At 52.5% G+C, this 24,063-nt stretch overlaps 1 protein-coding gene across 8 annotated transcripts in view; it reads left to right on the forward strand.

Moving 5' to 3' along the window:
• Positions 1-24,063, forward strand: part of LOC100120010 (axis inhibition protein, axin) — a 30,879-nt gene that overhangs the window by 4,125 nt on the left and 2,691 nt on the right. The window contains exons 1-10 of one of the 8 annotated variants that reach the window (XM_016981270.2): positions 8,828-9,505; positions 20,327-20,482; positions 20,575-20,926; positions 21,019-21,386; positions 21,464-21,701; positions 21,847-22,011; positions 22,374-22,649; positions 22,741-23,276; positions 23,364-23,653; positions 23,734-24,047. In XM_016981270.2, coding sequence (XP_016836759.1) covers positions 20,416-20,482; positions 20,575-20,926; positions 21,019-21,386; positions 21,464-21,701; positions 21,847-22,011; positions 22,374-22,649; positions 22,741-23,276; positions 23,364-23,653; positions 23,734-24,047 — 2,606 coding nt within the window. In that variant the 5' untranslated portion in view covers positions 8,828-9,505; positions 20,327-20,415. The other 7 variants (XM_016981268.2, XM_008204430.4, XM_016981271.2 and 4 more) reach the window with 7 other exon arrangements.

Below are 24,063 nucleotides of genomic sequence, written 5' to 3' on the forward strand. Positions count from 1 at the left end.
ACGGCTCTAAAATGCTCGAGCCGCTGATATTGGATTCGCACTCGAGATGAAAATTGCATCCTCGGAACATTTCCCGGTCGAGCGACAGGAATGCGCGGCAGCAAGAACGGCGGCATCGGCAAAAACCACGCGCGTAGCGGCGGCGACGGGATCGAGCGAGAGAGAAAAAGTGCGCGCGAAGCGTTTTATCTTCCGCCTCGCGCAGCGGCGAGCCTTAATTAAGAGCAATTTCAGCGAGTTCCAGCTAATTGGCAGCTATACGAGGGGAGGAGAGCGCAGAATCGCGCCTATAGATGCCTTTCCCGATGATTTCGAGGCTTGCCCGCGGGCATGCAGCACGACGCCGACCGACGGCCTTTAGGATAAACAGATCGGGAAATCAGAGCCGGCCACTGGCTCGGCTTACAGCGCGACTCTGCGCAGTCGGGGTCGACGACCCTCCGCGCGCGAGATACGGGGCTTCGCGTTCCCCAATTCCCGGCGCATAAACAAGTGCGCGATCAAAACAGGGCAATTTTGCAGCGCGACTCGGTCGGGCAACAACAATCGGAGCGGCTCATCCGCTTATAGGCGTCGAGCTCGACCTTGGTATACGCCTCGATGCACACACGTACTTACGGCGGCGGCGGCAGCAGCAGAATGAGAGAGAGAGAGAGAGAGACCCAGCGGAATTCCAGCTTTTCGTTTTTATTTCTCCCGAGGGGGAATCTCGGCGGCGGCATCTGCGCAAAACGTCGATCCTCCGTCTCTCTCTCTCACTCTCTTTCTCTTATACGCGCAGCGGAGCCGTACATTACCTTTGGAAAGAGCGCCGCCGCTCGCTCGCTGAATCCGAATGGAGGAGAGTCGTGTGCGCCCGAGGCGACTCGGCCGTTTTCCTTCTTCGTTTCTCGCGTGTGTGCTTTTAATGCACGCAGGGCAGAGAGAGAGGGAGGCAGAGAGCAAGAGCGAGCTATCGAAGAGGTTGAACTTGCGCGCCCACACGAGCAGCTGCCCATTCACTGTTTTCTCTCTTCTTCGTCTGCTTCTTCCTCGTAGCGCTCGGTGGCGGCGGAATTGTGCAGGAATTTTCGGCCGGATTCCATTCAGTTTTTTCGAGCATCAAACGAAGCGTCGCTCGGCTGTCGCTTCGTTTTTCAGCGCGGCGGCGAGAGATACGCGTTTTACGTTTTGTGTTCTATGCGCCGGTATGTCGGATTTCGGCTGCTCGCGAGATGCCGCGTTGGCCGATAACGAGCCGCAATTTGGAATATTGCGCTGAACAACTAGTCGGCCAATCGAGTACAACTGCGCGGGCTCCCCAGACATAGAGGCTGCAGACGGGCAGACCGCGACTTCTGCATTCAGCGGCGGCGGCGGCTCTAAAAGTGCATTAGCTGCTGCAGCTCCGCTCCCGCGCACGCGGCGCGTGCATGTTTGGCCATGCGGCGAGACAGACGCGCGAGCGCTTTCATCCTCCTCCTCCTCCTCCTCCTCCTCCTCTCTTTACAAATGATATTAGTGCTCGCTCGCGGCGGCGAGTCCAAAAGCAGCGGCGGCAGCCAACCTGCGGTGCGCGACGAGTAGCATCCATCCCCCGGTGCCGCAGTACAGCGGCAGCAGCTGTCGGCGTTTTCTCTTTCTCTCGCTCGCTTTTTTCTCCGAGTTATTTTTCTTTCCCTTTTGCTTCTTGCGAGCTTCTTCCCCTTTCCTCCCCGACTTTGTTTGCCGCGAGGAGCGAGCAGGCGAGGCTTTCCGCCCGTGAGAACGCGTCCTCGTGTTGTTTTTCGAGCTTTCGATACAGCGGCTCGTCGGGATTGATGCGGAAAGGCGAAAGGTGCGCACGTGCTGCTGCATGATTCAGCGGAGCGACGCGAGACTTTCGGCACAATCGCGAGTGAGAGAGAGAGAAAAAAGGGCGCATCGAGCGGAGGAAGAGGCGAGAGCGCGAGACACGTTGAGGCGTTTCGACGGGTATAGGATTTCGCTTTTACCCTCGATCAAACATTTATATCAACCAAATGGCCGAGTCTGCCGTCTGGCGGCTGCTACGTGCATCGCGATCCCCAAATGTGAGTGCATCTGCGTCTATCGGGACACCCTCTGCGGGATTTTCTCGCGTTTTTCGCGGCAATGAGGATTTTCGATTTCCGAGCAAACGTTTTTCAAAGCCACTGACAGCGCATAAAAAGAACGCGCGCACCGCTCATAACGAGAGAGAGAGAGAGAGAGTAAAAAAATTAGAACTTTATGAATACGTCGCGAGCGAAGCAGCGGAGAGATGCCCCGCTGCACGCGTGCTGCAATTAAAACGCACGAGCGTCGGAGAAAAGGAAGTAATGAACGCCGCGCCGCGCGCAAGGAGCCTTTTTATAGACGCAGAAAGGGATTTAGAAAAAAAAAACGCCAAGGTCAGTCCTGAAAGGGAATGGCGAAACAGCGTAGGGCGCAGGCTTAATTTTTCACAAGCGCTCGCTTCTCTCTCGGCACATGCTCTAGCCCCTCTACTTCGATAGCTCGCAAAGCAGAAAAAATAATGACGCAGTATTTGCGCGGAAAACAGAACAAAGTAGAGTATTCCGACTTTGTGCGAGTTGCCGCACACGCCGCGCGTCTCCAGTCTCGCTCCCTTTGCGCGTATAGGTCAACTCGGCGGCGAGTGCCAAAACGAAAACTCCTTTAAATACAGGCGCGCGCGCGCAAAGCCTTTGGCATAAAAGCTTATTATTCGGCGCTCAAAAGAGGAAAAACAGACAGGCGGAAAGGAGCGAGAGCGAAAGAAAAAAGCCAGAACGAGAGATTTTATTGCCAAGGAGAAAATCCTTTCGCGCGCACGCCTACTGCCTTTGTCTTCTCTCGGGGATAAACATCAAACGCACGTTGGCGCAGAGAGAGAGAGAGAGAGAGAGAGAGAGACGAAAGGAGGGAGCTGGCTTTCGGGATGCTCGCGCGTATGTGGGTCGAAGGCGACATCGAGATTTTGAAAAAGCGTCGGCGGGCTTTTCCGATCGCTACTCCGATACGTAAGTGCGGTCCTCGATTAAAAACAAAGGGGACCAGCGAGAGCCAAGTGTAAAAAAAGGGGGTCACAAAGCGCTCGAACAAATAATCCACGCATCGCGTAAGTACACACACATCAACGAAAGGACGAGGCGCGGCGGCGGCGCTGCACACAAAAGAGCCTGCGGAGAGAAAGGAAGAAACTAAAGACAGACAAAAAAGCGAAGGAATAAAAAGAGCTCTCTTGCGCGCGCGGAGAGAGGACAGACGTACGTACGCTCTGCAGACGTATACACACCCATATATAAAAGCACGCCAGTGTGTCTTCATTGTCAAAGGTGCCGCGCAGCTCGCGTGCTTTACCCGCTCTCTCGCGATCTTTGTTCTTTGATCTGCAGTGCTGCTGCTCTGCGCTCTGCCCCCCTCTCGACTATTTTTCTCGCTCGACCCCACTTTGCGCAGCAGCAGCAGCAGCGGCAGCGGCTCTTTAAACTCGCCGTGCGCGTCTCGTCGAGAGGAAAAGCCGGTCATCAAAGGTCCCCCGGAGAGCTCGAGACTCGCGTCACATTGACCTTTGCGCGCGGATGAAACGCACCTACGAGACATACAAGTACCGCAGATAGAGACCGCGGACATTGATAAGCGAGGAACGCGTCAGAGAGCTTATCGGCTTGACCGTCGAGAGCCGACAACCACCGCGCCGGTGCGTAAACACGCGTGAAGCGAATCGGAGACAGCGGCGAAGATGAAAGAGCGTCGTCGCTTCCACTGGCCCATTGTTCGCGCTTTCTCTCACTCGAGCACTTTACGCTTTTCTCTCCCCCTGCAGCGGAGGCGCCTGCTCGCTTTGAAGACTCTGCAAGTTTGGACAATCGGCCTGGGCACACACACACACACACACACACATACACACACAAACACACACACACATACACACACCTACTCGTGTCCAATTTGTCGCTGATTAGTCGCGTCCCTTTTTTCCCTCCCTTTTCCGAGCCGAGAGCGTTTATACGCTCGGAGATTCGCTCTCGCTCACTCACTTACTACTCTATACACTCTATGACACTCGTGTGTCGAAACGCGCGCGCCGGCGGGCCCGTGAGAAGCGATGACGCAACGCTGTTTGCGGCCGAGAGCGGCGAGATCCAAGGAGTTGAGAAATCTCTCCCGCCTGCGGCCCGCGCGTACGAATTTATTTTTCGAAGAGCAGCCTCTCTCGGCTCTCTTGAGCAACGCGAAACGACGTCGTCCTCTCCTCTCTCGCGCGTTACATCGTCATTTTCGGTAGCCGAGAGTGAGAGAGAGAGAGAGAGAGAGGTCGCGTCGATCTGCAGCTCGTAATTCATCGCGTGCCACATAGATAGCGGGGGCTCGATCAGATTGGGCTCGATGAATCGCGATCTAATCGGCTATCTCGCGCGGCGAGCACGAAAATAAAACACGGGCGTTTTCGGCGGACAAATCCTAATTAATCGGCGATCGAGCGAAGCCTGTCGATCAGAGCCGGCAAAAAAGACGAGGCGCACTGAAACGGTCACATCCTGTCTCGCGTATTAATAATTCATCGAGCCCACGCGCTGAAAGTCGCCCATTGAAACTCGATTTCCTCTCCCCGTCAAACGAGCCGCGAGCGGCTTATATTTGGATTGGCTTTCCGAATCCATTATATCGTCCTCGTCGATTTCTCGGCGGCGGGGCGTTTCAAGTCCGCGGCACGCACACTTCGAGCTTCCTTATCTCCTTATCAATTTTTCCTTCAATCAGCTCAGAGTCTGATTCACCTGCGTTTCCGAGCGCGCCGGTCATCAATTCAGCGTTTCCCCTTTGATTTTTCGCCGTCGACGGCGCGGGCATTTTTCCCGCGGCGTTTACGGCCGGCCGCGCCGCCGATGCATTTAATTACGCCGAGAGCAGCGCGCTCGGCTCTCGGAAACAGGTTTGGCCGCGCGCGGCTGTGTGTGTCTGTGTGTGTGCGCTACACGTATGAAGCGCTCGCTCTCGCGCACACGGCCGTCTGCGAGCGAGAGCCAGGATAGTATATACCGGCACCGACATATAATGCCCAGGCTTATCAAGATCTCGCAACAGCGCGCCGCCAGCGCGGAAACCATCAAAGAGTCCTTTGAAGTTTACTCGGTGTCCTCGCTCTCTCTCTCTCTCTCTCTCTCTCTCTCTCTCTCTCTCTCTCTCTCTCTCCTTCGCCCCACCTACTCTTTCTTCGTCGTCGTCTTGCCTCCTCTCTTCCGACGCACGAGCGCTCATAATACAAACACGCACAAGTAAAATTTCCGAAAGCCTTTGACGATCTTTAATCCGGATAGAGCCGCTCTCGAGTCGGCCTTTTCTTCGATTTCAATGCGACAAGTAATAATCCTGCGCCCCGGAACAGCCGGAGACTTTCACCGCGACTCTCGCGCTAAAAAGCACATGCACGTCGGCGACGCAGAAGTTGGCTGGAAAATTTCAAGCGCTTTCAGAAGAAAGTCCGAGCGGCCGGCGCTTTGTTTTCGATCGATCGGCTATCGCGTGATTGATCGATTTATGGACGCCTCTTAATCCGCGGGCCGGCTGTTTGGCCGATGGAATTTTTACGACTGTCGCAACCGGTAGCCCGCAGTGAAATTCGTAATCCGCGCAGCTAGCTGCAAAGCTCAAAGCGTCGGCGGGAAGAGAAAAACTGCGTTGCGAGCTCTAGGTATATCTATCCTTGTCTCTCTCTCTCTCTCTCTCTCTTGCGCGCGCGCGCTTTATAAGCCGTCGTCTCTGCGGGTCCCGTTAACGAACGACGCCATTAGTCCGAGAGCCGCCGTCGCCGCCAGCTCTCGCGCATTAACATATAATTTTACGCGGGGGAAATTATAGGCGACTTAGCGCGCTGCCGCCGCCGCCGCCGTGTTTATTATACGGGGCGAGCGAGCATTAAATCGCGCGCGGAGTCCGCGGGGGGAATTCAGCGAGCGTGTGTGCGAGCGAGAGAGAGAGAGAGAGAGAGAGAGAGAGAGAGCGCGCATCGCGTGCGGCGGCGAGATCAAAGGAGCGCGGCGAGCTGCCCCCTCCGCGTCAGCTTTATGCAGCGCCGCGCTCGCTCTAATTTCTCCGTTTCTTTCTCACGCGCGCGCACTCGCGCTTTTTTTCGTCTGCTGCACTCTCTCTCTCTCTCTCTCTCTCTCTCTCTGCCTGCGCTGTACACCTCGGTCGCTGCTGCGCTTATTACGCGCGTTCGTTTATCTGCTGCTCTCGCTTTATCGGAGCTCCGTGTGTACACGCGCGCGACTTCAATTGCTCATCGCTCGCTCTCTCCCTCTCCTGTGCCGTTGTTGTTCTCTAAAACTCTCCGGTCGGCCGGATCCCGACAACTGCTACTTTGTTCGCTCTCGCTCTGTCTCTCTGTTTCTGCAGCAGCGCAGTTCGGAACGACTCAATAGAAGGCGGCGACTTGACGCCCCTCTCTGCAGCAGCGCGGCAGCGCACGTCTCGGTACATTGCGCCCGGGAACTTTTCCCCGCGCGCTCGGACAATAGCCGTGAGCGCTCGGGGCTGCCTTTGAAGTTCGCCGCCGCCGTATAGTGTACGGCATAGCCGCTCGCTCTCTCTCTTGGCTCTTGACGCAGAGAGCGGAGCGGGCACGACATCCGGAATTCGTTTGAGCTAATTATTAACGGATTATCCGTCGCCGTGTACGGCTCGAATCGTTACGGATTATCTCTCTGCGGCGTCGCCAGATGACGCGCGTATTTACCGGCCGACTGTTGTCGCTCTCTCCGTCGAGAGCCTCGATTGTTGTAGCCTGTATACGCACAGGGACCGATTGTTTTCGATGAGCTCGGCGATTTCGGTCGGAATTATTCCTGGCTCTTTATTGCAAACGAGATTAGCCCGCGCCGGCTTTAGGTATTTTTACAAACGCACCTTATCTAATCTCGGCGACTTTTCTTTCTGTTCCAGGTGAGTTTCGAGAGCGCGGCATCAGCGGCTCTTTGATCATCGCGCAGCCGTAAGTGTTCATACGGAGAAACGGCGCTCCGTTACATAAACCGCTGCAGACACATGAGAAACCGAGGCTGCCGCTTACGATTTACAATTAATAAAATCCTCATTTGTCAAAGAGATACCGCCGCCGACGCCGACGCCGACGCCGCCAGGCGCCTTATCAGCGGCAATAAAATTCTGAGCGAATCTCGAACCTCCATCGTTTCCGTCGATCGTATATTCATCACTCCGTATCTGCGCTCGCACGCACGCGCGATGATCTCACGCGCGGCGGCGCCTCACCCCGAGCTCGAGAGCCAAGCGCACGTCGGCTCTTGCTGACGAAATCAATCCCAGTACCTTCCCGACCTGCAGTCTCTCTATATAATGCGCCGAGATTGAATGTGTCTCCGGCAGCGAGCCCGAATTAAAATCGAACCTCAGCTCGTGCTGTTTTTCGGAGCCGGGAGGGATCCCGTGCGCTCGAGTGACACGCGCGGAGCAGCGCGAAATTGGCCCTGTGTCTTTCGAGCGGCGATCGTTTGAGGAGAGCTCCATTTGGAGAAGACGGGAGCACTCGCTCGTTCCTCCAGGCCGATCGTCTCGACGCTATTTAACGAAACAATTTTTTCTCCCCGCTCGCGGTTGCGCAAGCGATGAAATTAGCGCCAATCGCCGCGACCTAATCTCGCGTCTAATATCGGCGCGACGTCGGTTTTCTCATGGATCCGGTGAATGGGTCTGGCCTCCTCCCCCGCCGCGGCTCGTCGAAACAATCAGACGGCTGTCGTTTTACGCTACGCTCGCATGTGCAGTCGCGCAATACGCGAAGCTAATTGCGACTCGTGTCGGCGGCTCCGCGCGCCGACTCATTGATCATGGGAGAGAGAGAGAGAGAGAGAGGGCACACGTACACACGCGCGATCCGGCTTTTCCGCGTCGGCGGCTTTTGACGCCGCGCTGCCGCCGTTCATCATCAGCGCCGCTCGCTCGCGTCTGTAATATTCTCGGAATTCGTGTAATATACTCTTTTTTTCTTCTTTAATTTCGTTAATTGCGGCTGCTGCTTTTTTCCTCTCCCCCTGCGGGGCATGAGCCGCTGTCGGCGGCGCGCGAGATTACACAACGCCGCCGCTGCAGCCGTCAGACATGCTCTCTCCGTCTCCCTCTTTTTGCTCTCGAGCGCAGCCGACGAACAGCGCGCGCGTCTTCGCTAAACGCTCGGCGATAAGGCCTTCGGAAAATCCGCGCGTATGCATATGAGGCGGCGGAATTTTTAAGAGCCCGCGCTCGCCTGCAGTGTCCCTCGGAAGAGACATATACCTGCAGCCAGCGAGCCCTCTCGAAAGCCCCGCTCCGCAGCCCATACAAATCCTCGGCTTCCTTTTCTTCTCTCGCGCCGCTTGAAATTCGGCATCTAAGGACCCGAGGGCCGCCGCCGACACGACCGGCCAGCAGCGAGCGAGAGAGAGAGAGAGAGAGAGAGAGAGATAAAGAACGCAAGGCGGTTGCTCTCCGAATGACGAGGACGGAAAACAACACAGCCGGCGTCGAGGAGCGAGAGAGAGAGAGAGAGAGAGAGAGAGAGAGAGAGAGAGAGAGAGAGAGAGAGAGAGAGAGAGAGAGAGAGAGAGGTGCCGCAGTGGCCCCGAAGGGGAGAAGATAATAAGAGCGAGCGAGACGCTGCAGCGCGCGATAGAAGGAGGAAGACGGAGAAGAGCTGCGCGCGGAGAAAGAAGGCAGCGCCGACCGAGCGGGAGAGGGGAAGGACGAGGGAGCGGGGAGAGAAAGGGAAACGACAGCTGGTTCTCTCTCTCTCTCTCTCTCTCTCTCGCGCTTATGGTCACTGACTGCTCCTGCGGCGGACTATACTCAGTCTCGGCGCGATCACAGAGTAGGCCGGTTACACGCTGCAGCACAACCTTGCCTGCCCGCTCCCCTCCCTCCTTCGGGGAATCGTAAATCGTGCCTTTGAACTCACCGCTTTTCGGGAAAAGTGCGACGCCAGCGCCCCGAGGCTCCAGCGCTGTTGTTGTTGTGCAAGCCCCCTCGGCAGTCGTGCAATAGTCCTCGGGCCGTACAGAACTCTTCGACGAGTTTTTTCTGAGAGTTCTCGCTAGTTCGGAGTGCGGATCGGAGTTTCGACGAGACGTGCCGGTGCACCTCTGCGCAGTCAAGATTTCAGCAAGAGTTGATGGTTGGTTCCTTGTTATCGTTATTTTCTTAGCCTTAAGGAATTGGTGAAAAAAGTGAAGTGAAGCGAGAGCCTCGCGGGGTGATGATGATGATGATGCGATGATCGAGTGATGGAAAAAGTAAAAGAGTGCAGCTTCTGGCTTCTGTTTTTGTGAGCGCGCGGGCAGAGAAAGGAGAGGAGACGAGGAGGGGAAAAAAAGTGAGGTTAGGTGCGCCCGAGCCAAACATGTTTCTCGTGAGCGGCGGGGAGCGGCGGATTGCTTTGATCCGACTCACTCCTGCATCAGTGTTCCACTAATGGTTTTATATCTCGAATATGCGACCGCTCGGCACTCATGGCTCCAAACAAGGAAAAGAGGTACTGATAATCGGCTGATTTTTTCTCTGCTTCTTCTCATTCAAAATCGTTTCGGGCCTTTTTTTCATCTCTCTCGAATCCGCTAATGAATTAGCGGATTGGGAACGCAGCCGCATATCGAATCAATTGCCATCGTCGCATGCGCCTTTCCGAGAAGGGCAAACTCTCCGTAACGATTCTTAACTCGGATCAATAAACTCGCCCGATGAATCAATGAATCCGGAGATACCCATTCACCTTTGAGCGGCTCGCTCGCTCGCGCGCAACCCCTTTGAAAGATCAAAGCGCAGGATATTCGAATTCAAAAATCCCCCGCAATTAAGGATTTGCGCTTCCTTTTGATCTGCAGCACGAAGAGTGACAGTAGCTTTTCAATAATGCCACAGCCGTCATTAATTTACTTTCGATACGCGTATTATATACGTTTTTTTTCTTCCAACGGGGCTACGTCTCGACGCCGCGTCGGCGACCCTCCAAGAGAGTACGCGATTAATGAGTCTGTCGGCGAGCGATTTGCTCGAGAAATTCATTAGTCGGCGAAATTAATAGGTCGAAGGGTCTCCACATGCGGCACAGCGAGAGATAGAAGGAGAGCGGGACGGAGAGCAATGCTGCACCGACAATTTATGTTTCGCCTTGCCGCTATTCTTATGTGCGGTCTGCCGCTCGGCGGTCGCTTTCTCTTTACCTACGCCTTCTTTCTCTCTGTCCACTGCCGGCGTTTTCCTTTCTTTTGTTCTCCGTCTGCTGCAAAACTCCATGCCGCCGACGTAATCCCATCATTTTTTCGCTGCTCCGGTAATAAAATGAATAAAATGAGAGAAAAGCGGAGCCCTAAAATCAAGAGCCAGCCGCGCGCATTCCGCCCGCACACACAGACGCAGCTTGAGAGTTCATTACGGGCGAAAGGAAAACAGCGCAGCGGATCCTTTAGAAGTTTTCTTTGAAAAAGCCCCCGGCGCGCGCTACGTGTATAGGCTGCGCGCACCGCATAATACACCGCAGCGGCGGGTCACTCCGCGCGATAAAACTCCGCTCTCGCATAGATGAGCAGCTGAATGGCGCACGCTCGCGGTGCGCGCATGTAGCATCGACGGCACCTTCGCTGCGGCGCCGACTTTGAAGTCGGCCCCCCTTTCCCTCGGATCGCGCGTGTGCGGGGCCATTCAACAAATCCGCTCGAGCGCGAATCTTGATTCTATTTGGAGGCTTAGGCTAATTCCACTCGGTGTGGCTCGTTGCTTCGATCCCCGCGATTCCCCGACACGCCGTGCGCCGCCTCAATGAATGGCTAATGGGCATTAACCTTGAGAGATCGGCGCGCTTTATCGCACTCCCAGAGACTCGTCTGCTCGTTTCTTTTCGAGAGTGCGTCGTCTGCTGCACAGGAGCGACGTCCATCCTCCCTGCTCGCACGGCGATTTCGAAAAAGCGACGGCCGATAAATCGAGCCAACCGAGCGCGTCGGATTCTCGGAAGCCCCCCCCCCCACCCTTTCGGCGTTGGACGCGGAAAAAGCAAAAAACAAACGGGGCGAGTACACTTATAATAGCGCGGGGAGAAAGAAAAAAGGAGAACTTCAGTGGCCCATTCTCTTTCTCTCGAAATAAAAAGGAGCGACCGAAAAAAGCAGCAGCAGCAGCGAGGAGAGAACGTTATACAGCTCGCGGGGAAAGTCGCCGGCGCTGCTGCGTCGCGAGGAAAACGACTGCTCGGCGGCGGCCTTTGACTGCAGCCACTCCGGCGCGGCGGCGACTTTTGCCTCGATGGGTAAACGCGAGCGCCTCGAGTGCCCGTATCAGCACTAGCCGGCTTTGTGCGCGCGTGTCCCGATGTACACGGGGTTTTTTAAACGAAGCTGGGGAAAACCGAGCGAAGCCTCGTCGTCTCTTACTTTTCGGTCCTGGCATCGGCTCCTCGCTCTTTTCCGCCTGCTCTTGCGGCGGATTTGCTTCCACGCGGCTATTGTGCTGGCCGCGTGCCTGCGGCCGAGGGTATAACACAGCTGTTGATTCCGATCTCGGGCCGCAGTGCCGAGCGCTACGTGTGCGGCGTCCGTGTGACTCATTTCGAAGATACCCGGTTTCCTGTTCCTGCCATCGCGAAGCAGTCTTCGAGATGTGTGGCTTCGTTAACGTCGGGCCTCTCCAACATGTGTCGGTAATCCTATTAACTCTCGGCTCTGTGGCTTCGAGTTTTCACGTCGGCCCGGAGTCCGGCACATTTTTCGAAATGAAAGCCGGCATTCATCGCGGGAAAACAGATGGAATATCGCGTACTCATTTCAATGGCCCTATAGAAATTCGGTATCAAAAGTGCCAAAATTTTGGGAGCGTCTCTGCATAATGCCCACCGTAGCAGCAGCAGCAGCAGCAGCAGCAGCAGCAGCAGGAGCGGCCGCGGCAGATCTCGATAAGCTCGCATATTTCTCCCGGAAGACCGAAAGCAGCGCCGGGAATCCACAGCGCACAGCGGGCCAGTCTTACTCCGCACGGGCCTAATTGAAATGCTCGTCCGTGCTCTGCAGGTCACGATAAGCCCCACACGCTCGGAGCACAAAATAAGCCGGCGTTTTTCGAAAAAGTCGCCGGCCTATCTTCCGTCTGCCATCTTACATTCTGCGAACTTTCGGCGTACACCTCGTGAATAGGAAATAGATGTCGGAGGGCCGATTGCGCTCGAGTGAAAAAATCGGCGCGCATTAGAATATCGCAGTCTGTCTCTGCGCGCATTGTACGCACGCGGAGCGAGAACGAGAGGCTGAGCGCCGTTCAGCCGCCCACGCACTCGAGACTGCTGGCGTCGCGCCACTCCGGTGAATGCACACACACGATTCCGACTCGGCGTGCCCGTCTCTCTCTCTCTCTCTTACTCGAGAAAATACTTGACGTTGACCTTCGCGGCTGACGCGCGCGGGGGAAAAATTTATCTAGCGCCAGTCTGAGCTGTATCGCGTCCGGTGCGCCGGCGAGATCAAAGCGCTTGTTCCTCTTCCTTATTGTGCTGTTCCGTCGGCCGCGCGGAATTTTTATGGGGCCTATGAGCGCCGCGCCGGTTTATTTTTACGCCGATTTATATATTTGATGCCGGCTTGCGCGAAAATACCTCCCGAGAACCGGTGCCGCCGTCGCTTTGATCGGCTCGGTTTATTTTTCCTGCCGCGGCTCCTTTTTTATCGTCTTTTATCGCCGCTCATTTCTCGATCTCTCGCTCGCGCGCTGCGCATATGCGCGCCTGTGTGCACAAGAGAGAAAAAGGAAGAGGCCGGGAGAGCCAGTCGGTCTCTAAACGGGACGGAATGTTATCTCGGCGCGTATCGCGGCGCGTATTTTAGGCGGCGTATAAAGGAAAGCGTTATAATGCGCGCGCGGAGACGCGCGTATAAAACCGCCGCGAGAGTGGTTCCTTTCTCTCTCTCTCTCTGCGCAGCAGCGGCAGAGAGGAGAAAACGAAGACCGAGAGTGAGGCTCTCGAAAGGAAAAAAGGGAGAAGAGAGTAGTCCCCCTCGTGTCTCCCGCGGCTATTCCGGAGGTTATTTATCCGCGATTAAGCTCCAATTAGAAGACAACAACTCGCGCCGCCGCCGCCGCCGGGGGAAGGAAAACGAAAGGGGTCTCGAGAGTGGCAAAGTCGCTCCTATTCTCGTTATTAGGCCATCAAACCCGGTGCGGCTGTGCGCGATGTTTTTCAATGGAAATTTAAATTCCACTCGGGCGCGAGTTCACGGGGAAAAAGAGCACGTAGAACAAATTTCGAATGAGATTCAATGAACTCGGCATTGTCGTCGAACAATGCGGCTCACTCGTGCTCGCCGCAAATAGATTCCTCAGCCGCCGCCGACGCGGTACTTCCGCTTCTTGTGTTTCTAGGAGTCCATAGACGTGTCGCCTACTTCCAGACTCGAGTCACGCTTTCCGCTCGCTCGAGCTCGCGACGGCTTTCCTATACTTTGCCCGCATGATTTTTGACACCCGATCGCGAGCGGAAAAATCGGATGGAATGAGCTTTTCTATGCCGCTGCTGCTGCTGCTGCTGCTGCGACAATGCTCGGATCTAACCTCAAGAGCTCGAGACTCCGAGAAATGCGGCAGTACGCGGAAGCCCCGCGAGATTCCCACGTAGGCACGCAACAATAATACTCTCTCCCCCGTCGCCTATTAGTAGCCGTGCGCGCGCGCGCGCGCTCGCTCGCGTGTATTCGATAAAAGTGTCGGACTGCAGGCTCCTGTTACGCCGAATCCGGGGAGCAGAAGAAAAAGAGAGCCCGAAAAAAGGAGCACTCGCGCGAGCGCGCGTTTACATACACAACACACACACTGGCGCAGGTACCGTCTCCCTCTGTCTCTCTTTCGTGGTCCTTCCTGGAAACTCGACCTTCACCTTGCCCTCGCATACCGGCACCTACATAAACGGCCCGAAAATTGTGTTTGTGTGCCTGTACACACGAGGAAGAAGCGCCGCAGCCGCCGACGGATTTTCCGTTTGCAAGGATCGTTGCTGCACTGCGGTCTCACACGGCGCGCGTTATTTATCGTCCCGCGGCGAGGGAGAAGAAAACGCGCGCAGCGGGCTTTTTTCTCTCTCTCTCTCTCACTCTCTCTCTCTCCCGCTCGCTGGGAGATCTCGTGTGTACTCTTGCCGACGCACGCGTACGCTTCATCTTTCTCTGCGTGTGATTTTCCTTCTTTCCTCACTCTCTCGCTTTTGATCTTTCTCCGCGTTGAGCTTCAGCTGCGCCGGAGAAAGTTTTAATTGTTGTCGATCGGAATTCCGTCGAAATTCGCGTGCGTTTCATCTCGCTTGTATGAAAATTTCTCGCGAACCTCTCGACCCATAAGACGCGCATCACGTGGCGGCGCTTCTGAAAGAGCGGTTCGTCGAAAATTAAAAACCCTCAAACAAAGATATTTTAGCGTCTGTCAGTTAAAAGTTGATCTCTGCGCCAGTTCGGAGTCGAGTCTATATGCCGCGGCGAGAGAGAGAGAGAGAGATACGTTTTTCTCATTAATTGAACTTGGAAATATAAAACTACGAGGCGGGAGGAGGAGCGAGAAAAAAGAGGAGAAATAATGCGGGTCGGCGCGCGGATCATTAATGTTTTGTTGAGCCGCGCCGCCTCGCGAGCGGGAGAGAGTAACTCAGTCACGTTTCGAGACGTTTATCTCTCGTTCTTATTTTCGAGAGAGAAGTTGCGGCTGCAGCGGCCTCGAGTAAAAATGAAAACACGCGGCGGACGGGGTGAAATGAAGACGTCAGTAGAGAAGAGCCCGGTTTTCCGGCTTTTCTTGCCTATTTGGAGCTCCTTAGCCCCGCTTTTCCGTTATTGATGAATTGGGGAACGGCAGAGGGAAAAGTCGTTTGGCGCGCGGCGATTCCTAGCGTGATGGATCGGAAAGAGCGACGCGTTAAAAATGAAACACTCGGCAAATGAACGGGGAAACGGGTCATGAATTTTGAACGAGGCTATAAACGGCGCGCGAAAGAAGTGTCGAACTGTAGCTGGATTTTTCCGTCGATAGATCTCAATATTGCATGCGGTGTCAAAAGAAGTGGAAGCCCTTTAAACGCGAGCGACTCTTCCCCTCGGACACCCGTTAGATTCCCGCATCGGCGGAGAGCGCGCGGCGGTGGCGGCGGCGTCGGGAAGGAAGGCCTTGCTCGCTCTCTCTCTCTCTCTCTCTCTCTCTCTCTCTCTCTCTCCCTCTCGCGAGGCGTTCCGAAAACCTGTAATTACGGACCCGGCGCACATCAAGCGGCGCCGCCGCAGCCTATCCACCTCTCCCCCTCTGTGTTTTTCTCCAACTTCCCTCTCCCCCCGCGCGTACGTCCATTCCTGTTTATCCGTCTCCCTCTTGCTTGCGTTCTCTCTCTCTCTCTCTCTCTCTTTCTCTCTGCGGGCTCGGCTCGCTTTCCTCTGTTCTCTGCCGCCGCCGCCGCCGCCGACCCATCTATCCTCGCGCACGTATATACCTGTTGGCGCGCGCGCCTCGTGCATGCCTTTTTGGAGCGGCGGCGCGCAACGGATTTCTTTCGAGAGCCGAGGCACAACACCACCGCAGCAGCAGCCAGCGGAGCGGAGCAGGGAGTACAAGCGAGAGAGGTACCTGCGCGAGCTTCTTCTGCTCTTGCTGCGGCTTTCGTTCTTTGCCTCTTTGGCGCGTTCGTGAGCAGCGCGGCTCGACAATACGAAGATTAGCTCCGCTGGAAACTCTATCTCTGCCCCCCCCCTCTCTCTCTCTCTTTAGCGGAGATTATCGACGGGACTTTCGGCTTCGGAGCATCAGAGCGGAGCAGTCCCCGATAGCCGCGTTTAAATGCCGACTAGGCGAGGAATGCGCCTGTGCACACAGCGCGAGAGATAGCCATCGCAGCAGAAACGTCTCGGATCTCTTTGGAAAAAGCTCGCCGGGAAATGTGTCGGTCACGTGTGGCGCACGAGCGAGAAAATTATCCGAGGGAGCTCCAATTTCTAAATGGCCGTCGGTTGATAGTCGACGGGCGGTCGCAGCCTTTGAGGATCGGCTCGCGATGCACTTTTCTCTCTTTGCTCTCTCGCTTCCGCTGATGCAGCGCGCGGGCCTCCCCTTTTTCTCGGGAGCCGCCGAGCGAGGACGAGGCTGTCGCGCCGTTTCTGCGTTGATTTGGCTTCGACTCCAGCAGAAAAAGTATCAATTTCATCCCGGCCTTCCACATTTCTCGTCGTTTTTCACGCTCGCCGGAGGAAGACGGAAGTTATCGCACACGGGATGCAGGCTTGCAGAAGCGAGAAAGAGAGGCCGCTGCCCTGAAAAACTAGTAGCCCCGTGTAAGAATGCCGCTCGACAGCCCAGCTTCTCTCTCTCTCTCTCTCTCTCTCGCTCGCTCGCTCGCGGGGACCGCTGCCGCCGCTTATGCTCGTAGCGCGTCGGGCCCCGAGAAAGACGAGAAAGAGAGAAGAGCTACGGCTTCCTTTATGCTTACGGCCGTCCTCTTCGCTTTTTATAGGCTCGTGGACCGAGCTTCGCCTCGGGCTAATCCGAGCGCGAGTTCGGCTGGCTTTTTATTTCTCTATCAAGAAAAACTAAAGCCCGATGGAATCAATAATCCAAGCGCCCTTCTTGATCGGTCCCCGTCCTATGCCGGCGATGGTCGGTAACGGCTGAGAGCCATAACGGAGCTCGACGGTCGGTGCGCGCTTGCGCGCATTATCGAGCACCGGCCAGCCCTCCGCCGCCGCGCACAAGGGGGGATGAATTCGCATTGTCGACGAGCTTCGCCCCTTTCGTCGCGCGATGGCGGTAAGATGGCGCGCTTCCGCGACTTATCGACTGCGCTCCGTACGAGTTCGAAATCAAGCTTCAATATGTTCCAATTGAATTTTCGCGGTTACACTCTCCAGCGAGCAGCGAGTCGAATTCCCATAAGCCAATCACGCACGCAGCGAAATACCCGAACCGCGTAATCCGGAAAATATCGCTCCGCTAGAGCCTCGATTTTCCAATAAAAATTCCAGCATCGCGCGACGGGGATTTAATATATTCCGTTCCGACGCCCCCGTCTTCCTTTTCATCGCGGGATTTTTCGAATCGCGCCTTTTCTCAATATGCCGCTCTCTCTCTCTCTCGCATATCCCGGATCCGAAAGCGCGCTCGAATGTAAAATCTGGTTTCGATGCGGCCGACGCCGATTGCTTTTTGCATTTTACGAGGATTCCCGGCGTTTTTATGTGTTTACGCCTTGCGGGAAACGGTCGCCCGCCGCCGGGACTTTTATACGGATACCCTCCTTCCTTCTGCTTTTTTTTCTTCGACAAAAAAAAAAATACCGCTTTTATCCGCGATGCCTAGCTCCGACTTTATGGATCGAATAACGTTTATAGGCTGTTCGTAAATTTTTCTGAAATTTAATAGCCGAATTTACGCACTGCTGTGCCGTGCATATTTTACGCTACCCGTACATTTTGAAGCCGGTGGAAAAAGATTATTAAGTATACGCCGGCAACGCGGAAGAATGGATGGCGGCGACGCTCCACCGCCCGCGCCATCTGTAACTTGCACAGCATCCCCCTCGATTATCCCCGGATCATTGTTCCCTCGTGTTATACGTCACACGTATCTTCCGTCGAAAATTTTTTCGACCCGCGTATCTTTCCCTATCTCTTGTCCCGCTTACGGTATGTTGTCATCGTCTCGAGAAGAAATGCATCTCCCGTCTCCGGTCGTGGCCAACTTCAAAGTTCGGCTCCCGCGCTCGTGGCTGCTGTACCTCTGCAGTTCGCCCTTTCCTCTTATTTTGCTCTTATATTCGTCCCTTTGCTGCTTTTCAAAACTTCGTACACTATCGATACGTCCAGTGGATCAGTTTGGTTGGCGCTCTTTTATTGCCAAAAGACCGATATTTTCGTCCTCTTGTTTTGGAAAAAGTAGTCTTCCATCTTCGTCTCACTCGCGCATACAAGCATACAATATAACACACCGACGCACGGTCTGACGTACCACGTGAGTTGGCTGACTTCGCTTTTGAGGTTATCTTCGCAGGTAACAGCCTATACGCTTATTTATTTACTTTTTTATGTACGGTTTTACCTTGCAGAGACCGTTTTTTGGAGTAGTGCGTTTCATGTGTAGGCAAAGGTAAAAAAAGGCTTTTCTCATACTGAATCAGTTTCTTGACTTTTTTCATTGTTTTGGTGCTGAGATAACTAGAGTTTTCCTTTTTTTAAATGATGCTGCTTTTATTAGCATTGAGTATTAAATCCTGAGTATGACTGTAACAACCCTGCTCTACAGAATCTACAAAGAGTCTCAGCATTTCAGATCGGAGAGGCTTAGGGCAGCCCCATGTTGGGAATCGATACGCTCCTTGCATTGTTCAAACCCATCAGCCACCCCTCACTCTTCTTTTTATAGCAACCGATCAATAAATTGACAGGATATGCAAATTTTAAGATATAGTTTAAACTATGATATAACGATTTGTCATAAGTTTTAGTATGATCATTAACATTTATTTTATTTTCTTAGATTTCTTCACAAATTTGGCAACAAATTGTGTTTTACTAAATAATTTAATACAAGTGTATAGATACATATTGTCAGACCATTGTAGAGAAAGAATATTTCTAGTTGAAATAACTGTGTCCCTGGTATTTTTCTCCCAGTGCTGCAATATCATGATAGCTATAGCACTTGGGAAAGCTATACAGGTTCGCTGGCCAACCAGCGTGGAATTCTCCGCCTGCACAATCTGCAAGTGGTTGGAGTCCTGGGTATATCAACCCCTCCTCCGAACGCTGCCACCCCAACGCCTGTATGTGTGCGTCGAACTGGCATCAGTCCTGGGCAGGACGCAGCCTCTGTTCGTTCAGTCTGCTTTTGCTCGCAGAGTAGTTAGTGTCGCATTGAACAAAGCAAATATAATTTCATATAGGCTGCATCAAATTTTTCGGTGGTTTCATAATAATAGACTCCCGTCTGAAAGGAAGCTTGTACAAGAAAAAGAATTACAAATTCTGCCCTGCGGGGCTCTGCATCAAAATGGTATGTACACTAGTGGTTCTAGACCCTCAGACCTCAGGTATGAATGCGCTCGACTGAGATGATTCATTATGACAGCTTTTCATACATGGTTCTCCCTCTCTCTCTCTCTCTCTCTCTCCCTCTCTATCCCAGCTTCAGTTTTTCCTATACAACATTTTTTCTCTCTTTTCATGCTCACTTAGACACTTTTAGATCAAATTTCAAAACATAAGAGGCTGGTTGAGTTTCTTCCTTTTTAATTTACCGTGCTATCAAAAGTATGAAGTACTTAGAGAGTAAAGTGAAGAGTATATTTTTATCATTTTTTTGCATACGTTTAGATTAGTGTTAATAAAAGCACTTTGGTTTTCTAAAACAATGAATTTTCAACATTTGATTCAAACTATTCAGTTGTTTGTTCATTTATGCTTATTTTTAATCCTAAAAGTTTGTGGTAGACATATAGTAAAGAACGAGGCCCCGTGCACCAGTTATGAAATCATAATTCTATGGGCTCCCGGGTAACAATGGCCTGCATTTAAAAGGGACAATAGGATTTTTTCAGGCTATAGGATTCCATACAGCCTTTTTTCTCTTAACTCGCCTGTAAAAAATTAATAATGATCCCTTGGCCTGGCTATACAACGGTTCATCCATCAATTTTTTGAGGGTTTATTTTTCTGGCTAGGGAAGGCGCATTCGCTGTTCAGACTTGGCTCCGATCAATATCGCAGGCCACAAAAGCTGCTGCGCAGTGCTGTGCTACTGGAGCGGTGGCCTGATGCTGGGGGTAAGATGCCTAGATGGCTCGAGCCACAGCCCTGGGTTGGTCTCCCTCTCTCTTTTCTCCTCCTTCAGGACGCCAGCGAGAAAATGGGCTCTCTGGCTTTAATAATTGGTACATGAGTCACGCTGAAGCACCAAGTCGAGCTCTATCGATCCATTCCCCGGAGCGTTCTTTGTTGTGCTGCTTCGAAGCAGCCATCGTAATGCTCCTACATGACTGAATCAATATTATGGCTGGAGATATGAAAGGATGTCTGACTTTTTTACCATTGTTCATTGTATATTTTAGGTTCTGATGAATTTCTATTGTTGGTCATTGATGATTTACTTCTTTTTGTAGCATTTATATTTATCCCGTGCTGCTAAAAGTCAAAACTTTTTTTCCGTGCAGGCAATGCAGTGCCATACAACAGCTATTTATTAATATTGTTTATTACAATTTTTGAATAAAAAATAGAACCATCTCAATAGGATGGTTAAATATCAAATTGTGAATGTAGTTTAAAAGACTAACGTGGTGTGCTACTTTTTGTTCCAGGTTCAGACTAGCCATGTCCAGTAAGTGGTGTCCAGTATTGAAATTCAGCATAGACAGGAAAGTAGTACGCGCTTGTCGCGAGAGATAGAATGAGTGGACCTCGACCATCCGAATCACGCTGCTTCAACGAGAATTCTCCGAGGCCCCCTGTTCCTGGTAAGCATTGTGACGTCGATTAATCTGGTCTAGTAAGAAATAGTGATGGCACGATAAAGCCAATGAGTAACAAGTGAAATGGAAAATTTCAGGTGAGGAAAGGGGAGGCTACGCAGGCAGGTGTCAGTCGTCGAGTGCGGATGCCCATACTCGGCACCTAAATTGCGATGCCACTTGCGCGTCTTTGGATTTCGAACCGGTGGGTCGCAGAGACGCCAGCATGCAGGGAAAGAGAAGCGACCAGTCAGCTACTGCAGCTTGTCTGCAATGGGCAAGAAACCTGCACACGTTGTTGGAGGATCCAAAGGGCCTCGAGCTCTTCGAGCATTACCTCCAGCAAGAAGGACACATCTATACTCTCTCCTTTTGGTTCGCCTGCGAGGGTCTCAAGGAGGAGAGGGATCCTGCCAAGCTCCATTCCATCATCAAGGTCCTTATCAGGAGGTTCGTTCGATTGCCACTCTCTTTTTGCATTGGTCTAATGGCTTTTTCGATCAACGTTAACTAACGGTCACATTTGTCTGCCCCATCACCAGGTTCTTCCAGAGGCCGCAGCTAGCGTTGCCAGATAAGGTGCGCAAGGAGATGACGCGCCGGTTCCGCGAGGGCCAGGCCGACAAGCGAATGTTCGACCTGGCCCAGCAGGAGGTCGAGCGACTCATCGAGAAAACGACCTACCCGAATTTCCTGCGCTCCGAGGTCTACCTGCAGTACGTGCGCTACTGCCAGAGCGCAGAGCTCGAGGCCCACGCGATGGCCTCTGCTCAAGACACTCAAGCCGGAGCTCAAGAAGGTGAAGATGAAGAGGCTACCACCGCTGGCCGCGATAATGAGTGCTCAAGCTCGCCGGACGAGCCCTCGCTCTCCTGCGCGTCTAGTCTACTACCCACGCTGCACGAAAACAGTACGCGTCTGCTTCCCTATTTGATCATTTGTCGCGTTAGCCTCGGATAGTTTACTAATTAAACTGCATCTCTGTAGGCGAGTTGACGATACAGCAGCAGCAGCAGCAACAGCAGCAACAGCAACAGCAACAGAAGCAGCTACACCACCATCATCACGCTCATACGCAATCGCAGCAGCAACAGCCAGCGACGATGGCACCAGCGGCGGCGAGCGACTTCAACAAGAGGGAGATGAGACTGACCGCAGACTTGCTCATGGCGACGGAACAGCACAGGATCCGCGACGTCAGACCAAAACCGGAGGCCTATGCCGGGTAAGTCACAGCTTCCGTAGCGAAAATCCTTCTCCTTCGCACACTGCACTGATTATCACGTTTTGTTAATCTTTTTGTTTTCTTTATTTCTTTTGTTTTATTCGTACGTGCCTCCCTCGCTTGCCTTGTTTGTTCGTGAGAGTAGCATTTACCTGCAACCTGGAGCTAGTCCTTACCACGCGTCGGTATCGAGACCGCGCGCCCAATACTCCTCGTACAACCCGGTCTCTAGGCAAGACTCGGAGCTCCAGAGCCTGAGTAGCGATGCTCGCACCGAGTCCGATAATCTCTCACTCAACGACGCGTCTGTGTAAGTTATGATTATGATTTTTTTAAGTTTTTTAAATTCATTATTATTATTATCATCATCAGCATTACCTCAGGTCTATTATTACTTTATGTTACACAAATCTGTTAAACAACTGAACGGTAGACAGCAGTTTCACGGAGTGCTGAGTTTTCTTTTGTTAGGTACAAATTAAAGCTAACGTTGATTTGTTTTTTTTTTTATATCAAAACAGAATACAAATCCAAATTTATTTGAAAAGTAATATGTAATCATTAATTTGAAGATATCAAGTATCAAAGTTATATTACGCGAGAAACTCAGCATCTAGTGAAAAAATGTGAGATATTAAATATCTAATTTTTTTTTATTTAAAAAATCAATAGTGATGAGGCGTATATGGCGAAGCGTAATAGCCGCAGGCAACATATAAGGCAGTTACAACAGATTAAAAAGTCAGCGATGATAAATCGGGATCCATCGGGCTATGAAAGTTTCGTACCGCGGACGCAACGAGTTACGAAAGCTCAAATTCAAGGGATGAAACCCGAGGAATTCGCCAAGGAGCTTATCAAGAAGCTAGAGTTCGTCAAGTATGAGCGTGAAAGTGCCGAGAGATGCCAGCGCAAGATAAAGGAAATCGACATGTCTATCAGTCATAGGTAATGCATCGTTAACTTTTTTATGTTTTGATTCTTCTAATTTTTATTGTTTTCCGATAAAATCTAATTCGCTCGCATTTCTTCATCACAGTGACAGCCCATGCGATGTCCCGGGTGTTCATAGTCAATCTCAGTCACAGTTCTCGTCCCAGCCTCAGTTGGCTTCGCAAGCAGTGCCGCCACATCAAGCGCGTATATTCACAGATACGCTGCGCGAGAAGCTCCAGCTCGAGGAGGACAGCGACCAGGCCATTCTCGATCAGCACGTTTCGCGAGTCTGGTCTGATTTGACACCTTCGCGTTCACCTAAGCTAGCTTCTCCTCGGCCTCGATCACCCGACAAATGTCGGCGACCTCAACAGCTACACCAACAACTTGGCCCAGCCACCCCAAGTCAACAATATTCTGGCAGTAGAGCTTCGTCTGTCGCGTATCGCAATCAACGCAAGGAGAAAGACGTTTTCTCAACTTTCTCGGGAGACAGCGGGAATGTTCACGACTTTCCGGAGGCGGGTGAGCTTCACGGAGCTGGTAGTATGAGTTCGCTAGGTTCGCATTTGCCTAAAAGTAAATCCGTGCCCTCGGATTACGCCGATTCACTGCACAAGCAAGACCTTTATCTGCAAGGTAATTAGAAAAAAGAAATAGTAATCAAATGCAAAGATATGATAAATAAGATCAGTTCTAACATGGGAATCATATCTTTCATTACAGGTCAAGACCCTCGCTACAGAAGGTTAGACGCAACGCGATCTTCGGCGACGAAGAAATCGATGACGGAGCTCACTGACAGCGGTGTTTCGGTTGTAAGCGACGTGTCACCAGCTATTGTCAAGAAGGACAACCGGCTGCTCAACTGGTTGAAAGAGAACGATAGCAGCGTTGGTGGTAAAGGCGAAGGCAACGTTACCACCAAGCCCGTCGTCCGCAAGAAGTTTAACAATATGCCCCAGCAGCCGTTTGTCGGCGACCCTGGTATGCCTCTGCTACCTCAACCTCATATCGTAAGTATCTTGAAATAAATTTTTCAACTTTCCAAATTTTTGCACACCGAAGTATTAACGTGTTTTTCCATTATTTACAGCCAACGCAATTGGAAGAGGCAAAGAGAAGGTTAGAGTACGAGCAAAGTCGCAATAGACAACGATACCCGACAAGTGGTAGTGGTACCAAACAGCAGCAGGAGTACGATTCTATGCCACAAATGCCACCGATGCAATCGTGCCCGCAATCAAACCAATCGACGCTTCGCAGAGCTAAGCAGGACGCTCCTAGTGACTTTACCATCCTTGTGCTTAGTTTCTGTGACGAGAAGGTACCTTACAGGATCAAGATATCCGGCTCTAATGTAACCCTCAAGCAGTTCAAGGACGTTCTTCCTAAGAAGGGCAACTATAGGTAAAGATCTTTAAAA

Source organism: Nasonia vitripennis, chromosome 1, assembly GCF_009193385.2.
Source record: "Nasonia vitripennis strain AsymCx chromosome 1, Nvit_psr_1.1, whole genome shotgun sequence".
NCBI lineage: Eukaryota > Metazoa > Arthropoda > Insecta > Hymenoptera > Pteromalidae > Nasonia > Nasonia vitripennis.